Source organism: Mastigoproctus giganteus, chromosome 5, assembly GCF_048544385.1.
Source record: "Mastigoproctus giganteus isolate SK-2022 chromosome 5, ASM4854438v1, whole genome shotgun sequence".
Taxonomy (NCBI): domain Eukaryota; kingdom Metazoa; phylum Arthropoda; class Arachnida; order Uropygi; family Thelyphonidae; genus Mastigoproctus; species Mastigoproctus giganteus.
The window spans coordinates 231,177,634-231,196,511 of record NC_143579.1 but is presented as its reverse complement, the minus strand read 5'-3'; the positions used below and the strand labels follow the sequence as shown (position 1 = coordinate 231,196,511).

Below are 18,878 nucleotides of genomic sequence, written 5' to 3'. Positions count from 1 at the left end.
GCAGTGTGCTACTGCAACAGGATCCAGAAAAGTTCAACAGAACGGCTGAGAAGTGGCAACTGAAGTTTAACCTTGACAAATGCAAAGTACTGCATATGGGTAGCAATAACCGAAGATAAATGTACCAACTCTGTGGTACTACAATCAGGGAGGTGGGAAATGAAAAAGACCTTGGGGGGAGGGAGGGTAATTGTGCAGTCAGATATGAAGTTTTCACAGCAGTGCAGACAGGCTGCCAGAGCAGGTCATGCTGTCTTGTTAATGATTTACAGGAATTTTGCTAGCAGCGATAAGGAGGGGTTTATCCCTTTGTATAAGGGAATGGTTAGACCACACCTTGAGTACGACAGCCAGGTCTGGAAGCCTCATTTTGGGAATGATATACAGCTGCTTGGGCGAGTACAGAGAAGGGCAACAAGATTAGTGAATGGAACAAAGGGTTGATATTACCAAGAAAGGCTTATTCTACAAATCGGAGTGTCTGGAGACTAGGCACCTGCAAGATAATCTGATTGAGGTGTATAAGGCCTTCAATGGGTTGAGCAAGCTGAATGCTGATGGGACTCTTCCTCTTGCTCAGATTACGAACCTGAGGGAGCAAAAATTCGAATTGAAGAAAGACAGATGTAGGATAGATGTGCGGAAATTTGCCTTTAGCCAGCGATTGGTTAATTGCTGGAACAAACTTCCATCTGTTGTTGTGGAAGTTGATTGCTTTAATAAATCCAAGGAAGAAGTGAATAAACTTTTGGAGTGAATGAAATTGAATTTTTTTTGGCTTATGTTGTATAAGTTTGCTTTCTTGCATCCTGTGCTTCTACTAATGCTAATGTTCATACTAAAATACACCGGTGTGCAAAACTTAAGGACCAACACTATTTCTAAAGGTTACAACAACAAAATCAAACGACACAGCCTTTGGGGATTTGCATAACTGTGGCCGTTCAATAGAAAGCTGGTGCACATGCAAAAAATTGAATCGTGATGAGAGGACTCACATAAACAGATAAAAGCAGCAGTTCAGCAGTTAATGTGCAAATTACCGAATGGTGAGCACCATTGTTACAATGAGGACAATGGAACATTGGTACGATTCATACAGTGCTACAGACAAGGAAATGGCCAGTAGACAACCTCTGGATGACTTTACCCGGGGTCCAATAATTGGAAGGCTCGAGGAAGGTCGAAGTGCGAGGAGTGTGGCTGCAGAGTTCGATATCGCCCATAACATCGTCTCACGTCCGTGGTCAGCCTTCTGGACGACAGGTACAGCTGTTTGAAGGACCAGTGGTGGTCGTCCACGAAAAACACCGCCCAATGATGACCGCTATATACTCCTACAGGCCAAGAGGGACCGACACCAGACATCGGGATCCATTGCAAACCACTTGCACAGGACGCAGGATATCGCGATTTAATGTAGCCAGGTGACTCCACAAAGGTGAACTGTTTGCCAGACGGCCTGTACGCTGTGTCACTTTAAAACACGCCGAAAACGGGGACACCGTTTGCAATGGTGCATCGAACACAAGGACTGGACAGCAGCGCAATGGGGTAAAGTGCTCTTTACTGATGAGAGTAGATTCGGTCTCAGCAGCGATTCTGGACATCTGGCGAGAAGTTCGCACACGGTATCACCCCCAAACATCACTGAAAAGAACTGGACCGATATGGCGGTCGAGGTGTTCTCATTTGGGAAGGCGTTATCTTGGTTGGACGTACACAACTATCCCCGTGTTTATGGATGATAACGGCACACCCCATCGCACTGCAGCTGTTTATATGCTTTTGGAAAGTGAGGACATTGTTGTATGGATTGGCCTGCTCGTTCCACCGATCTAAATCCCATTGAGCAGATATGGGACGCTCTGGAGAGACGCCTAGCAGCACGTCCACACCCACCAGAAAATGTTGACCAGCTGAAGATGGCGCTCACAGAGGAATGAATCGAAAAAGCCTGCATCGAGGTGCATTAGGGGTGGCCATATCTCCTTCTGAGGACCACCTCTTCCCTTTGTTCCATCTTTGGCAGTGATGCATCTGTATCATGGCAGCCAGTGCTATGTTGCCATTTTTGAATAAAGTCCCTCTGTACCGTTGTGTTTCCGTTGTTGTTTCCTTCATCATTTCTTTACCTCACGAGGTTCCTTTGGTATGCTTTTCCACACCAGTGTAACATAATACAGCGAAATGAATATTTCACAACCTTCGTGGATGTCGCAACCCACAGTCAGTCTGGGAATTACTGGCCTCGTCTCATTGGATTGTAGATCCGTATAGCGAAGCTACAAATCAATTGCATAAGAACTGGGTGATGGGAGTGTCCATCGTACAGTTCGTATGTCAATGAAGAGAACTATCGCAGAGAAATTGATGGATATTATGTGTACGTCATTAGTGACGTGTACCCTCTTCTCCCAAATTTATACAAGAGTAATCGTACTTCTACTGGTCTTATGAAAGGTGGGTACTTCCTTAGAAGTGCAATCTGATAAGGACCCTGTTTACGTCACAGTGAGTATCTCATGAAGTTTCAAAGAGGTTGGATTACCCGATGCTCCATCAGGCATTTGTCTTCTGAGTGCTATTGGCTGTCATCTCTAAACCATCTTGAAATATCTCGGTTGGTGGCAGGAAACTATAAGTATGCGCATCTTCACGTCAAGTTTCCAGATTCTGTTGAATATTAGACATCTTTGAGTTAGATCCGATATATCGAGTAACAATATCGGAAGATAAACGACAAATATTACTCTTTTATGTACACGTCCTTGTTGTTTACAACGTGCAGAAGCATTTTTGGCCGTCTTCCAAAACCTGTGACACCAGGCTCAGAATAAGAAGTGTGAGATGCATCGCACGCTTAGTGGATGCTGGCAGAACCCATAACTTTGGCTGCAAGAAGAAAGCCCAGTTCGGCGGACATGGACAACAAATTATGAGGAATTTCCATTGGAACGTGGCAGTCAGAATGGAATGAAAGGAAAGAAAAATAGAAATATTTAGCGTGAATGGCTTTTAGGGAAAATGTCTGCCTGGCGCTGGAGTTAGATTTCAATATTTATCAAAGTTTCTGGAGATATAAGTGGTGATATCTATCTTAAGATTAAAAGAAACCCTTTCCAAAAAAATGAGGACATCGATTACACTAGTGGTGTGTTCAGGGAGTAAATATTGGTTTTCCCGAAGCAACTGAGGTGTCATATTGCATCACCCATTAATGAAAAGAATTCTCTCCATCTTCAAATTGGAGTGGCATCAAATATTTCTTGATGGTAACGAGAAATGCATTAAAAATAGAAAATCTAACTTAAGTTGGGTCCCTAAGAAACAATATTCATACAGCCAAGAGCCTTATTTAAGCTACATTGAGTTTTCGGTGTTTAGCAGAAGATTTTTAGTTGTTGAGGACATTTTTATGTCTTCAACAACTAAATATATTTATCTGAAGAACCCTAAATATATTTACTCACTATGGCCTCGCATCCTTGTGGCATCCTTTCAATATCTCTTTGGTCCATGTCACGTCGAAGACAAGCTATTCTGTGGGCTAAAGGTGCATCCATCTTTTAGATGGATGCACCTAATAAAGTGCTACTCATTGTATAAACGATGAACTCAATTGGAATGAATTGGATTGTATGCAACTGGAATGAATATACTGACATTGATACAAGCTTTGTATTTTCTACCTATCAGTTGTAAACTTCCACACAAGTGTATAAATAAATATTGTATCCTTTCTTGGGATTTGTGGCCCTTTTCAGTCCAGGGGCCTTGCTTCAATAAATATCCTCTAAAATAGTTTTGGCAAATCCTCATAGTTTAATTATTACTGCGTATTTAAAATGGGAGATTTTTAATGAAGAAATGTATTTTGTCTTTCAGATTGGTGTTCGAGTAGTTCCTCGGTCAGGTAATACTCAAGACAGGGTCGCAATCAACAACCTCCTTTTGACCTGCATTCCCTTGTTAATTCTTCAGAGTCGAGTAACAGCAGTTGTCCCGAATTCTTCATAATATAGAAATATTCGCCAATGCCTCTCGACAAATGAACAGCAAAGATTTTCCAGGAGCACGTAGATGGATCCAAACAATTATGGCATTGTTTTCCAATCTTTTCTCTACAATTTTAATTATTGTTAACCCCTTTAGGATGTATTGAATTTATTACCACGATCCAACCTTTGTACGATTATGAGTCAAATAAAAAAATACGTTTTTTCAAAAATACGGAGTAGAGTTTTCTTCTTCTCGAAATTAATTAAGAACTGTTTCTACTAAGAAAATTAACGTTCAGTAAATTATTTTAAGGATTCTTCGCAGTTTACTGCTTTTGTTATCAGTTTACTAAATACATAAATCGCGAATCTATTCGTTCATTATATTATCACACCGAAAACGTTAAATAGGTCTTATATTTCAACTGATATCAAAATTTAGTAAACTGCATTACGAAAGAGTTGTCTGCACTATGACTTTGACAATGAGAGAAGCTGTAATTCGATGATTCTTCCAGTAACCCTTGACTTCCACTGAAAGGTGCGATAGGGATATATTTCTTATCATTTTCTTTCTTCGAGTGTTCGGATTAATAGAAGAACCATTATGATGTCGAAGAGAGTTGCTAAGGAACTATTCTTTTATTCAGTAGCTCGTGAGGTGAATGAACTTTCCCATTAAGTGAGGATGTTGCTTGTAGAAATGGCGAGAGTTGTTTGAAAAGTTTCCTGGATGTTTGTTGGAGTCTTGGACTTTGTGGAGAGCATCGGACCAATCGCGTTAATAGAGAGAGAGAGAGACAGAGAGGACCTCTCTAATCTCATCCGCATTTTCTTATTAAAAAACAATTTCTAATAGTGAGGGCTATCGAGCGTGAAATGCGAACGTCGGGCACGTGATTAATGACAAGAAAATTCAATTACCTTTTGGCTTTGTCCCCCCACCCAAGTTTAAAAGCCTCCAGAAATGTCCAAGTGAGGGAACATCAGTTCTCAGTTATAATTACATTCCAGTTGCCTGTCTCAATCTTAGGCGATGAAGCCGGCCCTGAGTTTTCAACGAAAAAGAAGTGGGCGCCTTATTTCCACCAAGTCTCCTTCTACAGATATTAAATATTCGTAGGAGAAAGAAGGAGGTAGAGGAGAATATAAAAAAAACCCACAAATACCCAACTCTTTTTGTGAGTCTGCGTGGAGCATCATTTCTGATCTTAAAAATCACATTATTCCGCGTTCCATCTCTCCACGCAACTGATGCGTGTAAAATAGGAATCAATAATCGCGTTCGTTCCTCACGTGCATGCTAATAACATCGGATTCTCCTTTCTGGGCTCCATCGAAGGTGTTCTTCTATTGAAAGAAATGACTCTGGACATAAAGAATACCACAAAAAATTCATTTAGATGTGAAACATTAAATTGTCCACAACTTTAATTCGTCAAGACAGTATATCCACTTAAGATGTGGATTCCGACTTTGAGAGTAAAAACTGTCCTCTGCTGGAAGACGTAGTCCTCCTTTCTGTTTAAAATCCATTGAATTTCCCCTTGGATGAATAAACTTTGCAGAAATCCCGGATAGTGGCCGAAGGCACTAAATGAAAACAAATAATTTATTAAAACTCTTCAATGGTAATTGAATATCACTCTATTGAAATATTGGAGTATCAGGGAAGTATGACATTCAAAAGCCAAAAAATTAGAAACCATTTTTTATTGGCATGTTTACAATTGTATCTGAATGGTTGGAGGAACATTCCCAAAATTTCCAACATGTACCCTGGTCTTCTAGTTCCCTAGATCAGACCAAGATTTCCAACATGTACCATTGCCTAATTCTGCAGATCTAATTCCAGTTGTCTGGGATATGTTACAAAGTGGAGGGTGTACCACTTTGCAGTTCGCTGCCTTCCACAATACAGCAGCTGATAGATATTCTGATGGAATAATGGCCAAATCTGGAGCTGGATTTCCTCAGACACCTGATGGAATCCATGATAAGGTCATGTCTGGTCAGTAATTAGGGCAAATGTTGGCCCTACTAGATATTGAATAAAGGTTTCTAATCTTTTGGCCAATGACTCTGAATCTACAGTAGTAAACTCTTTGACTTGCAAAAGATGAAATTAGCTCAGCTTCTACCAGACCCGACATCGAGTACAAACATGGTGCCATCCGTAGATAACACCATGTTTAAACTCATCAATGAGTTAATCTATAAAAACTGGACACATTCCAGTTAAGGCACTATAATCCAATTCTTACCAACGAAAACGCTGTTTTCTGGTGAATATTCTTCATAATATGGAGGTTGGCACACCTCTTCAGGGTTGCTACTTAAATTCCCTGTAAAAACAACAAAAATATAATCGAATGAGAGACCGTTTAAGATTCAAACTGATTCAAAGATACAAAGTGTATGTAAAGGTTGCCAAACGTAACAGGAAGTCTCCGATTTTTAGAATGTGTCCCTGGAAAGGTGAATCATAAGAACTGCAAATGAACTTGCAAGCGGTGTTGGGAAGAAAGTTTACAAATCAGTTTTACAAATTAAGTAGGATAATGTTTAAATTACTTGCATTCTTAAAAATATTCTTTAATTATTTTTAAAGTCTGTAAATCTTAAAAAAACTACTGATAAGATTATGTCGAAATATTTGAAAATATATAATATGGATCACATTTATACACTGCTGGACAAAATTATCAGAGCACGTAGAAAACCTGGTGTAACTTGTGCAGCTTGCAATACTATAGAAAAAAAGTGAAATGAGGACACAGCAAGGAACTTCAGACAAGTATAAGGGACATTTATAGGGGTTGTATAAGAATTACCAAAAAGGTCCTGTTGCAGAAGTCCATACAAGATGCTCGAAAATATGGTCACATGTCCTGATCCCTCCAACGGCTAAACAGGCCTCAGAGCAGTGAAGCATGCTGGATGTAAGGGTGTCTACAAGATTCTGTGGTAACAAATCCCATTTTCCTACCAGGGAAGACCTTAGCTCACCAAATGACCGATGAGTTGGCTGTCAGCGCGCAATGCGACCCCGAAAAGTGTCCCACACGTGTTGGATCATGTTTAATTCTGATGATCGTGCTTTCACGCACTCTTTGGATATCTTCAGTTTTAAGATATTCTTCCACCACTTGAGCTCTATCTGCATTGGCGTTGTCTTGCACGAAAAGAAAATCTGGGTGAACATCGCTCCTAGAAACGTGCCACATAGGGCTCCAAGGTCTGTTCTAGGTACCTCTGCGCAGTTACAGTACCCCTATCCTATCAAAACAGTGGGGTGCCACCGTTGATCATTAATCCACCCTACAGGAGAACACCATCTCCAGCTAAGTGTCCTTTCTCTGACGCTGGAGAGTTGGTACCGCATTCTTCATTGTCTCCAGATGAAGTAACGTGTAGAATATGTTTGTAGGCTAAAACGGGACTCATCAGAGGAGAGAAGTGTATCCCATTTTCCAGGGATCCAATTCACACGTTCATGGCACTAGTTTCGACGAGTTCTGCAGTGGTTTGGGGTTAATGGGTAACAGACCACTGAGTTCCTTGCGTAGAGTCTACTGGAATTGAGCCTTCTTAACACTGTCCGCGTTGTGTTTTCACCTGTGGCCACAACAATCTGAAGAGGCAGTTGATGATAGCACATGGTCTGTTCTGGTTGACGGAGCCCTCGGGTGACCTTGGCCAGCTCTTCTTGTAATGAGTCCTGTCGTCTGAAACTGCTTCCATAATGCCAAGACGACCTGCGTGACACATTAATCCAACATGCCACCTCCGTCTAAGACTACCCGGCTTCAAATTGCCCAACAGCCAGCCATCTCAAAGAATCATCTAAACGATGATGCTTGCCATCCTGAGTTCTGGAGATGTGACTATCCCACTGAGCAAGTCAGAAAACGGGAATGAAGTGATGTGGTTGCAGCCTGTGTTTTTATAGGCATAAATAATTTATCTGCACTCCCGAACTCGGCTCTGCAAGGTGGTAGATGGATTTCTATTGGATACTCGGAATTTGTAAGCCTTCGCGTCACTGTTCAGAATAAAATGATCATGGAAATAATTTTGTTCTGGTAATTTTGTCGAGCAATGTACTATGTACTCACCTATTTGGATCTGAGTGATATAGCGATCCATGCGAACAAACCTCACACACATAAATCCACTTGAGCTGTAAAAGAAAAGGACAATTATTGCATTGAAAATATTGGTGACTTAAAACATCTTACTGGAAATGTTTAAAAGAAATTTACTGAACGCTCCACCACAGATGCAATATTTGGTATTAATTCAGTTCAATGCAATTAAATGGTTCTTAAAGAAGACATTTTTAGGGCAAACCCACCATTCTTTCGTACTGTGTACGATGAAGGCTGTCTGGTTAGCAAATGACGTCACTTCCTCCACACAAGAAACTTCGCTGTCCACAAGATCAGGACGACATTGGACAATGTTGAAAGTCTCATTCCTGGGGCTGAAAATGTAGGATGTCCTCCCATCGAGAGTGTTCCATTGCCTTGTTTTCACCACCCACGAGGGAAACCGGCATCCCACATCTGAGTAAAAAGAACAGAAAGGTGTTGTCAAATCCATTGGAAAACGGATTCCATTTAATGAATGTACACTCCCAACTAAGAATTCATTTTTTTTGGTGTGGCCACCCCAATTTCCTGATTGAAACCCAATAGAGCATAAATGCTCTATTGGGTTTCAATAAGGCAATTGGGGTGGCCATCAAGTTCGTGAAGTTTCTCCATCTTCACAAACTTTTCTTCTGGAGAATGTGGATATTTACTTAATGGGTGGAGAAGGTCCAATTTTGTTCCAAGATTATGGTACTGAATTTAAATATGATCTTTATTTTAGTTTCCAGTGGATGGGAAGAAATTAATACACCATTGAAAGTCGAAAGACAGCATCACAAATCTTAAAACTTAAATTGACCCAAAGTTTCGTTAGCATATCCTCAAAAGTATATCTTTGTGATGGACAGAGTTTTCTTACCTGAAGAAGTTATATTTAATGTAATATTTCCATCCACTCCCACAAGAACGTTTCGCTGACACGTGTCGGAAAACCCAGAAAGACTGGTCCCGTTTGGACTTGGAGAATAAACCTGTTTGAAATGAAACAGAAACTGTCACACATTTTGACCCTTTTACCACGTGCAGGTATAAGATTTAACTTGGAAAGTCACAGTTATACACTTCTCTACAAAATTAACAGAACAATATGATGAATATTTTATTGAGAACAGAGTCCCTGAAGACGAATATTTGAATTATTAGGCATCCTGGCATGCAAATTCCGTATATCCAATAGAAATCAATCTACCATCTTATACAGCAGCACATTATGCAAATAATTCTCGTTTATTGACTTGCTCAGTGGGACAGCCACATCTCCATTACTCTGGAGGACATTCAGTGCGTGACTGTTGAGGTCGGCCATGGTACATACGCACTTGTGGCCTAGTTCCTCCATTTCCTTTCCCTAGATTTTCTTTTCATGCATAGAAACGCCACTTGAGCTCAAGTGGTGGAGGTATATCTTGAAATTGAAGATTACCAACGACTACCGTGGCCAGCACGATCCCCAGACTTCGATCCGATCGAACATGTGGACCGCATTGCCACAGAATCTTGTAGAAAACTTTGGTTGAAAAAAATAATAAATCTAATCAGAAATTAGTAATTGGAGTACATTACAAATAAAATGCTAAAAAAACCAGAGTTCATGCAGTGCCTACACTTACAAAACAAAAGTTGGAGTATGGTCCTTTGAGACTCGCTATAAGATAATTTCTTCCATTTTCTTCCCACCCTCCGCGACAGAAGAATGCTGAAGAAAAGAGAAAAAAATATAAAGGGTAATTTAAAAGAGACAATCCATAATTAAAAAACAATCTTTAGATATCCGAGATGCAGCCGAGTGGATGGTTGAACAGCAATAATGAAAGGCACTTACTCATGCGTTCTCTGGAGGCAGAACACATAACTAGAGACTTTGAAGTTCCTTCTTGGCTACAACCCAAAACTAGGTCCTCATTGTCTAGGTGTAGTCCGGATGTGACTCGTACATTTCCTCTTTGGTTTCTTAGGTCCTCTTGGAGAGCCAGCTCTGGACACGATTTAAATGGATAAGATAAAGCTAAGAAAGGGAAATCAAAAAGATTTCTTCATGGCCCACTACAAAAGAACATGACAGATGTCATTTATTAAGAAGTTTGAAAATTAATTGTACGTACAGACATTAAGTGAACATTCTTTTTAAGAAAGCTCGTGACAATTAAAGTAATGCGACTTCTGTTCTTGTTCGATAATGGGGCTATCGGTTTCCTTGTAGACTTGTTCAACTTCCGGTAATTTCTTTTCTACTTCCGATAAACTTAATGATTTCCTGCAGATGAGATAAAGTAATTTATACTGAAACGTATCCTCCAAAAAGAAAGCGTTTTCTTAGGACTTACCTACAATGGTCACAAATTTCAATGATTGGTTGTCATAATATGGAGTCTGACAGACATCTTCAGGTTTGCTAAGAAGGGTTCCTGTAAGAAAGAACAAAACTACACTCAGATAACAGATTATGTGACGCACCGATCGCTTCTTAGTGTATAATGGAATGTACCACGACTTTGAATTTCAAGGTTTAGAATTCATGATCTTAATTTGGACAGCGATTGAAAATTTTCAATTCTTACAATTGAGTTAAACTATGGGATCTAATAATAATCTTTATATAAACAAAGACATTAAATGCCTGTGCAAAATAGTCCTGAATATCTCCAAGGACAACGCACCAAAGGCTGATGTACACTATATGGACTCATATCGTCCATCCTATACATCAAGTCCATAAGTATCCATCATATACATCAAGTCCAGCTGATGATCAAAGTTAAAGTACCTTTTTTTATACTTTTATAACATAATATGATTAAATGTGAAAATATGTTGTCATGAGATCATAATATAGCTTATTTATCTACAAATGACTGTATTTGTAAGAATTATGGACGTTATGTACACTGCTTGACAAAATTAACAGAACACGTAGAAAACGTGGTGTAACTCGTGCAGCTTGGGATGAAATGGGACAAAATTTGGTGTGGTGGTGTACCATAAACTAACGATGAAATGAGGAGACTGCTAAAAACTTCGGACAGGTATAAGAGACATTTATAGGGGTTGCATAAGAATCACCAAAAAGGTCACATCACAGAAATCGATACAAGATGCTCGAAAACATGGTCACATGACTCCAATCCAATGGCTAAACAGGTTTGATGGTGGTGAACAATGCTCGACATTAGGGAGCCTATAAGATTCTGTGGCAACAAATCCCACTGTTCCTCCAGCGCAGACCTTAGCTCACCAAGTGACTGAGGAGTTGCTGTCTGCGTGTATGAGATGCCCAAGGGTGTCTCATACACGCTCGATGGGATTTAAGTGTCCTGATCGTGCTGGCCACGACAATCTTTGGATATCTTCAGTTTCAAAACCGGAAATTCCAAGTTATGAAACTGCAAATTGGGCTCCTAACCCACTCTTACTGTGGCCAAGGGCACACCCCTGGGCAGGATGATTCTTAGGGGCCACCCAACTAGGATGCCCACCGACGCCGGTCTGTGGTTTGGCATGGGATTACACTTGTCGAAAACTTCATTGCTAGCCCGAGGATCGATTTCACTACATCTCTGGGTGCCACCTCCCATCACTTCACCTTTTGCTGGCCCAAAGCTTTACCCCTGGTGTGACTCATTGCCCTGGATGTTTCCCTAGGTGCTTATCTGTTGACGATGGATTAGACACCAACGTGGGATCAGAGCCTTGGCTCTCTTACTGGCCCAGAATCGTTCTCTGGGCAGGATTTCGGTCTCCAGGAATAATTCGTTACTGAAGACCTTTGCTGGGCCAGTGTATGAGACTTCCCACAATCACAGTCCACATCGAGTGGCTCTGCAATGTTGTGCAACATCACCGTGTACTTAACGTGGAATTGTGGGAAACCACAGGAACCGCATACCAATAACACTATGTCCACTATATCTTCAGGTTCAAGATATTCCTCCACAACGTGACCTCTATGTGCAATGGCGTTCTCGTTCATGAAAAGAAAATGTGGACCAAACGCACTCGCAAAAGTAGGACATAGGGTTCGAGGATTATTTCTCGGTAGCTCTTGGCAGTTACGGTACCCCTATCAAAATATGAAGAGGGCTGCGTCCATTGATCATTATTCCCTGATACTGGAGGGATGGTACCACATTCCTCGTTGTCTCCAGATGAAATTACGTCTAGAATAAAACGGAACTCGTATTGTATTGTGAAGAGTGTTGCCGAAGACACTGTCCATAAAAAACGTTTTGTTCTATTAATTTTGTCGAGCAGTGTAGTCAATGCAAGAGAAACTCACCTGTTTGTATCTCAGCGATGTATTGATCTCTCCGAACCAGAGTCAGACACGCAAACCCAAATGAACTGTAAGAGAAAAACGTATTCACGTGGTCCAGATGTAAAAGTAGAAAGGGGGGGGGGTAAAATTACTGCAGTTTAAATCGTACCTTTCCCCTTGAACTGGTCTACAGTAAATCTATAATATTGGAGATTAATTCTCTAAGATTCAATTAAATTGTTCTTGACGAAGACTTACCATTCGTACAGCCATTGTACGACAAAGGTTCCTTGGTTAGCAGATGACGTCACTTCCTTTATACAGAAAACGTTAGCGTCTGTGTGACCAAGACGAGTGTCGATCATTTCGAAAGAATTATACCTGGAATTAAATCTGTAGACCGTCCTTCTATCTAATGTGTGCCATTGATGTCCTTCCACCACCCACGTGGGAAACTTGCAATGTCCCCAAAGAGTTCTGTCTGAAAAAACAACAGAAAATTATAAATTTCAGAATTTTGGAGTCCCTTTCTTAAGGATTTCAAAGATTCTGCAATCTTTGGGGAGTTTAATGTCAGGCCTTACCCCCCCCCCCCTATATTGCATTGTTTGGGGGATCTGATTACCCTGAAACGGTATAGGGATCTATAGCACTCTACTATACGGAATCATCAAGGGTGAGTACGTACTTCTGACAAGGGTCATGGTCCGAGAACCTTCCCAAACGTTCAGTAGGCCTTCGCAAGTGGCGTCGTGCGATTGTGCCACACGATAAACGATCCCGTGTTCGGATTTCCGGTCGTATATCTGAAAGAAAGAAGAGATTAATCCACTGCTAGCGAATTCTTCTAGGGTCACTGCCAGTGAATCTTATGGATTTAAGAAAAATCTGCTGATGATTCAACATTTCAGTGCCTCTATTATTTTGCCATGCTACTGCATGTGTGATAATTCCCTGATTTATATATTTGTGGTAATATTTAATCATTTGGATGATGCATGTATTGATGAGAATGCCAAAAACTTACAAAACATCTGTGGAATCGTCCATTTTCCAACTGGGTCCCATGGCTTTCGATTGGCCGCATTTTTCCAATCATATAATGTGATGATCCCTCCCTCCAGGTGGCGAGACAAGTCAATTCCTCCACTACAAAGAAAAAAATGCTTTTTTCCAATACTCATCAATACATAATACCATTTTTTTAACATAATAGTACATATACTCACTGGCCAAAAAATTAGAAACCTTTATCCATGTCTAATAGGGCCACGTGGTGGGGAGACTTCCACTGGGTGTCTGATGGAGTCTAGTTGCAGTTTCGCCATTCTTCCATTAGGATATTTGTCAGCTGCTGCATTGTGGTTGGTAAACAACTGCGAAGTTGAACTGTCCTTTCCAAGATTCTAGATATTCTGGATTGGATTTAGACATGGAGGATATTCTTTGATGGTAACAGAACCTTCTAATGGTATGGACAGATCAAATAAATCTCAGCAGAACATACCATGATATCATCCCCAGCCGCTTGAGCTCTAAATGTATGGCTTCACGAGGTTCATGCTACAGTTTTACCCTACTATTGGTCCAAAAATCTGAATCGAGATTCGTCAGACCTCATGACCTTTTCCACTGTTCCACAGTCCAAGTTAGCTGCACCAACCCAGTCCAATCTTTCAATGTTTTATAGAAAGAAGGGGCTTTCGTGTAGGCCCATGACTACTGAATCCCAGATTTTTCAACTTCCCTGTGGCTTCTACTCAATCACGTGCTCCAACAGTAACACCTTTCTGGATATCGGAAAGATCATTTGTCCTCTCCATGACTGGATGAGCCGACCGGGCTAGCCGAGTGGGTAAAGTACCTGCCCGGCAACCCAAAGGTCGCGGGTTCGATTCCCGCCTCGGGCTTGGATCAAAGTACTGCAAAAACCTTGGGAGGTGCAATATGGCCACAGAAGCCGATGCGCCAATAACTACCAAATCAAAAAAAAAAAAAAAAAAAAAAAAAAATGACTGGATGAACTAAGAAGTCCCAGGGAAGTGTACAGTATTTTTCTGATACCATGGAACTTTTGGTCATACCACGTGATAATTACATTAGCATACCATACCTTTAATTAACTATCGATGCCAATTGCAAAAGATTCTTAATTTCTTGGCCAGTGAGTGTACTTTGGAATACTTTGGTGCTTACTGAAATTGATGGTGTCTTAAAAATTCAAAGTACATTTTAAGATTTCGTTTGAGGGGACAGCTTCTTCAGTTATACCTACCACTATTCTCCGTGCCGATGGTGTCTGGACAAGCATGAAACCGAAAGAGGATGCGGTGGTCCTCTACGCAACCATCAACAGCAGAAAGGGGGTTTTCACATTGTCCGTGTCCTATGCTGTATTTAAGTTGGAAAGGACCCCTGAAAGGACAGATGGTTGGAGTGGCGTTCACTGAAACATTCAAAAATACATTGGATTTGAAAAAAGGGAACTCCTCCTACAGCAAGGTGGAAGCAGTATGTGAATCTTAAAAGAAGTCAATTGAGTATTAAGACTCATTAGATATTATTTTAAATACACCTGCCCCACCAATAATATCCGGACACTTGCATATCTCCTAATTACCTCTATTCACAGAAAAACTACGAGGGCTGTTCAATAAAGATTGATCATAATTTTTTTCAAACATACCTCAATTAATCATCCATATTTTGACGATCCTTGTCAAAGCAGTTCCCATTGGTTTGGTCTTAAATTGCGCATCCCAGCTAGAAATAGCAAGCAGAACGGTTGTTTATGAAACATTATGACCATTATTTATGGAACAGCCCTCGTAGTAACGTGTGCTGAGATCTTTGAAAAATGGTTTCTTACCTCTAATTAAGGTATAGAGAGGAGCGTCATCTGAGAATGTTGCGCACACTTCTCCCAGGGTTCTGTGTCTATTACAAAAGGCTGGAAAAGGAGGAAAAAAATTACGAATTAATGAATTTGAAAATTATGAAGACTGATGGTGGAAGGAGTGATGGAAATACTCACTTTCTTTGTACTGTAAGACGTTGTGATGCTTTTCTTCTATCACCACGCAGCGGTAGCACTTCCACTTGCTGAAAAGGTAAAAACATTGGCTGATTAGAGGGTCGATTTGGGAGTGGTTTGCCCCATCACACTGTAAACAGACCTGATAACGCACAAAGAATGTTTAAGAGCACCAAAAGAGGATAGATAGAAAGAAAGAGTGACCTTACTTCGTGTATGGGGTCTTCTCATTCAAAACGAAAAGAGAGAGAGAGAGAGAGAGAGAGAGAGAGAGAGAGAGAGAGAGAGAGAGAGAGAGAGAGAGAAGAAAAGGAAGTTCGAAAAAGTAATGGAAAACAGGAGAGAAAGAAATAGAAAGAAAAACAAATGGAAAAGAAAGAAAGAGGGAAAGGAAAGAGAAGTGGAGAGAAAAGGAGAAAGAAAGATGAGAAGAGGAGGAGGAAAACGGAAATAGGAAATCAGATGAGAGAAACAGAAAGCGGAAATAAAATAGAAAGCGAAAAAGAGAAAAGAGGGAGAAAGAAGAGAAAGGGAGACAAAGAAAGTAAGAAAGAAAGAAAGAGAAATAAATTTAAAGATGGAGAAACGCAGCGAAAAGGGAAAGAGCGAGTTAAAATCGATGAGAGAGAAAGGGAAAATAGAAATAGAAAAGAGAGAAAGAAAGAGAAAACGAAAGAAAGTGATATAACAGCAACCAGAATAACAGCAGTAACGTTAGTTGATGGAAATCTCCAAGGAATAAGATGTTGTCTCACCTGTCTTCGAAGAGGAACTTGCCATTCTTAGCATGAACGCATTCTCCTTTGATTGATATCCCTTTCCTGTCGATAGTTGTTGGGGTCGGAATTCCAGCTTGGAACCAGCTGCCAGACCACGATTCCGGAAGTTCACAACTGGGGGTCGCTGAAAGTATCAAATCATCGCGAAATAAAATATTCTATAAGAACTACACCGCGTTACCATTAATATCGGGACTCTCCAAAAAGCAGGGCCAACAAAAGGCAGAAAATATTTGATACGCAGATGTCCGGGGATTAATGGTAGAGCAATGTACTTTTAGGGATGGAATAACCACGTATTATATTTCCGTATTTTCCAACAAGAGTGGCTCAAGATCTTGGAAAACATCCTAAATGGACTCATCAACAATGTTCAAACTTTGAAATTGCATTGGTCTTGCGAGGATAGCATTTGTTTTTCAATCATCCACTCCCAGACCCAGTGTGGTATTTTGTTTTGAGCTTCGCAATGCTCTACAAAATGCTTGTAGAGTATTGAGAAGGATTACAAGGGTTGCAAAGTGCGCTGATTGGAAGAGATAAACGTGATATGGGGAGGGACAGGAGGGCCTTATGTTTTGGCCTACTGGGAAGTTTGAGAGTAATCCTTTCGTAGAAGTTGGGCCAATTTGACACACCGTGTGGTTACTGGTTGAAATGCAAATGAAGGAAGAAATCTTTTCCATCGTTACCTTAATATTTCAATAAAACGCGTATAATGAGATGAAAATCATTGTGAAAAGCGATCCCCTATTGTTTTACTGACCCCCCACCCTCTCTGGATCACGTATTAACTGTTGACTCTATTTGGGTACATCCATGACAAGCTGGAATTGCCCACCTGCTGTCTATTTTGTACGTTGGTAGTTGGAAGATGAATGAATATCATCCAGCAACTTCAGCATCGTTCAATAATCAAATTTTTGACCAAAGAGGACGGAAATGCTAGTGCAATATCGAGTCAACTCGTTGTGATGGTTAACGAACAATGCACCAACTTTTTGAAACTTGTAATTCCTTTGAGGATTTAATCGATAGTTGATCCGAACCTCGTAGATTTACATGGTCTTAATCCTGTAAATTAATCATTTGAACAAATTCCAGATTAACCTTTTGGTAGTGCTGTTTGAAAGTATTGCTATATCAGGGCAACTCGTTGTGAAGCAAAGGGCTGTTCTGATAAAAAAAAAAACCCACAAGACAGTCCCTCCCCCCAATTTCAAGTGATTGGATGTAATCATGTTTGGTAGCTTTAATTTGAGAATGAAAAGGACTTCTTGAATTTAGGAGGATAAACCATTAGGTTTAAAATTTAAAAATAGAAAACCGGGACATCTCAAAAATGAAATTTTTGGATATTAAGAATAAAACTGAAAATCGGGACAAATCCCGCAAGAGTGGGGGGGGGGGTTGGCCCTAGCATGCAGTAACGGAGTTGCACTTACCAAATGTCTGCACCACGAGCAGAGCGACGTACACAGCCAGTTGGAGTCCATTCAATCCATAAACACATCTCGAGAGAAATCGAGAAATCCCAACCACCGCAAAGAAACCCATCTTCCAGGAATTTCTTTAGATTACAATTGGATGGATGCACTGGAATGTCAACTGGAGACCAGAAAGAAACGCGCCCCACGCGAAGACGCTTAGATATCCGTTCTAATATTCGGCTCACTGCACATTTCGCATTACCAGGGATTGGTAAATGAAACGATTGAATCATCTTAAGAAATATCCAGGATGTTGACCACGTGACACGAACTTTTTGGAGATTGCGAAAGCAGCTATGGAATCGGGAACTTCGCGAGAGAAAGCCAAGCAACAGCGAAGTGGGTTCCGGTGTTTTGAATGGCGCCTGCCTGCCATCTCGTGCCGGAAATGACGTCACGGTGTCTGTACTGTCACGTGAGGCCGGCACCTAAGTACTCCGGTCGATAAGAGGTATTTGCAGCTGAAGGAGGTTAAATAATGCTCGACACGTGGAGTTGGCTGTCGATCAGGCGTGTTGCTCAGCCAAGCATATTCCATCCCCCTATTTATCACGTGACAGTATGAGATATTGCCATCTAGCGACAAATCATTTAACAACAATAAGATAATCGCAGAAGAGGTTATTTTTTAAACATGTACAGTGTGTCCCAAGAGTGCTGCACCTTAATCGCAAAGTTCTGACTACAGTTCCTTAATAAACAGGACCCGAGTGGCCAGGATGAAGAGGAAATCGGAGCTTTACTGGAATCGGTGCCCATCCTGAGATTTTTGGAGAATTTGGAGTCGACAGCATTGGTGAATGAACTGCAAGAATACCTCGGAATATCCACAAGTGCAAGAAACCATCCTCAACAAAGTTAAGCAAAATGAATCAGGATTTGAATGAAGTATCATTAGAAAGATCTACTTTAAAAGTACTGCACATTGCATGTCTCAGACCAGGGTGGATGGCCCTGCAGCAATATAAGGTTTTCCCGGTCCTCACATCTGAACTGCTTTCAGCACCCACGGATTTAAAAAGTTGCTTTTTTTCATTTATTTTAGATTCAGTGGAGTTTCTTTCATCAAGGATCTTTGACCCAAGAATCTCCACTGAATCCAAACGTCAGAAGTCCCTCACTGGATTTGGTTGCACCCAAATTCCTCACGAAGTAATCCAGTTAT

At 40.8% G+C, this 18,878-nt stretch overlaps 1 protein-coding gene across 1 annotated transcript; it reads right to left on the bottom strand.

Moving 5' to 3' along the window:
* Positions 1–5,474: 5,474 nt before the first annotated feature.
* LOC150086265 (uncharacterized) lies at positions 5,475–18,066 on the bottom strand. Its single transcript, XM_090374447.1, has 17 exons — positions 17,669–18,066; positions 16,200–16,347; positions 15,445–15,512; positions 15,280–15,360; positions 14,686–14,856; positions 13,438–13,559; positions 13,099–13,216; positions 12,669–12,891; positions 12,432–12,496; positions 10,483–10,563; positions 9,981–10,163; positions 9,769–9,854; positions 9,018–9,129; positions 8,359–8,569; positions 8,120–8,184; positions 6,266–6,346; positions 5,475–5,594 (listed from the first exon to the last, which is right to left on the bottom strand). The coding sequence occupies exons 1-17, from the start codon at positions 17,778–17,780 to the stop codon at positions 5,527–5,529; spliced, it is 1,995 nt and encodes a 664-aa protein (XP_090230573.1). The 5' UTR covers positions 17,781–18,066; the 3' UTR covers positions 5,475–5,526.
* Between the last annotated feature and the right edge of the window lie 812 nt (positions 18,067–18,878).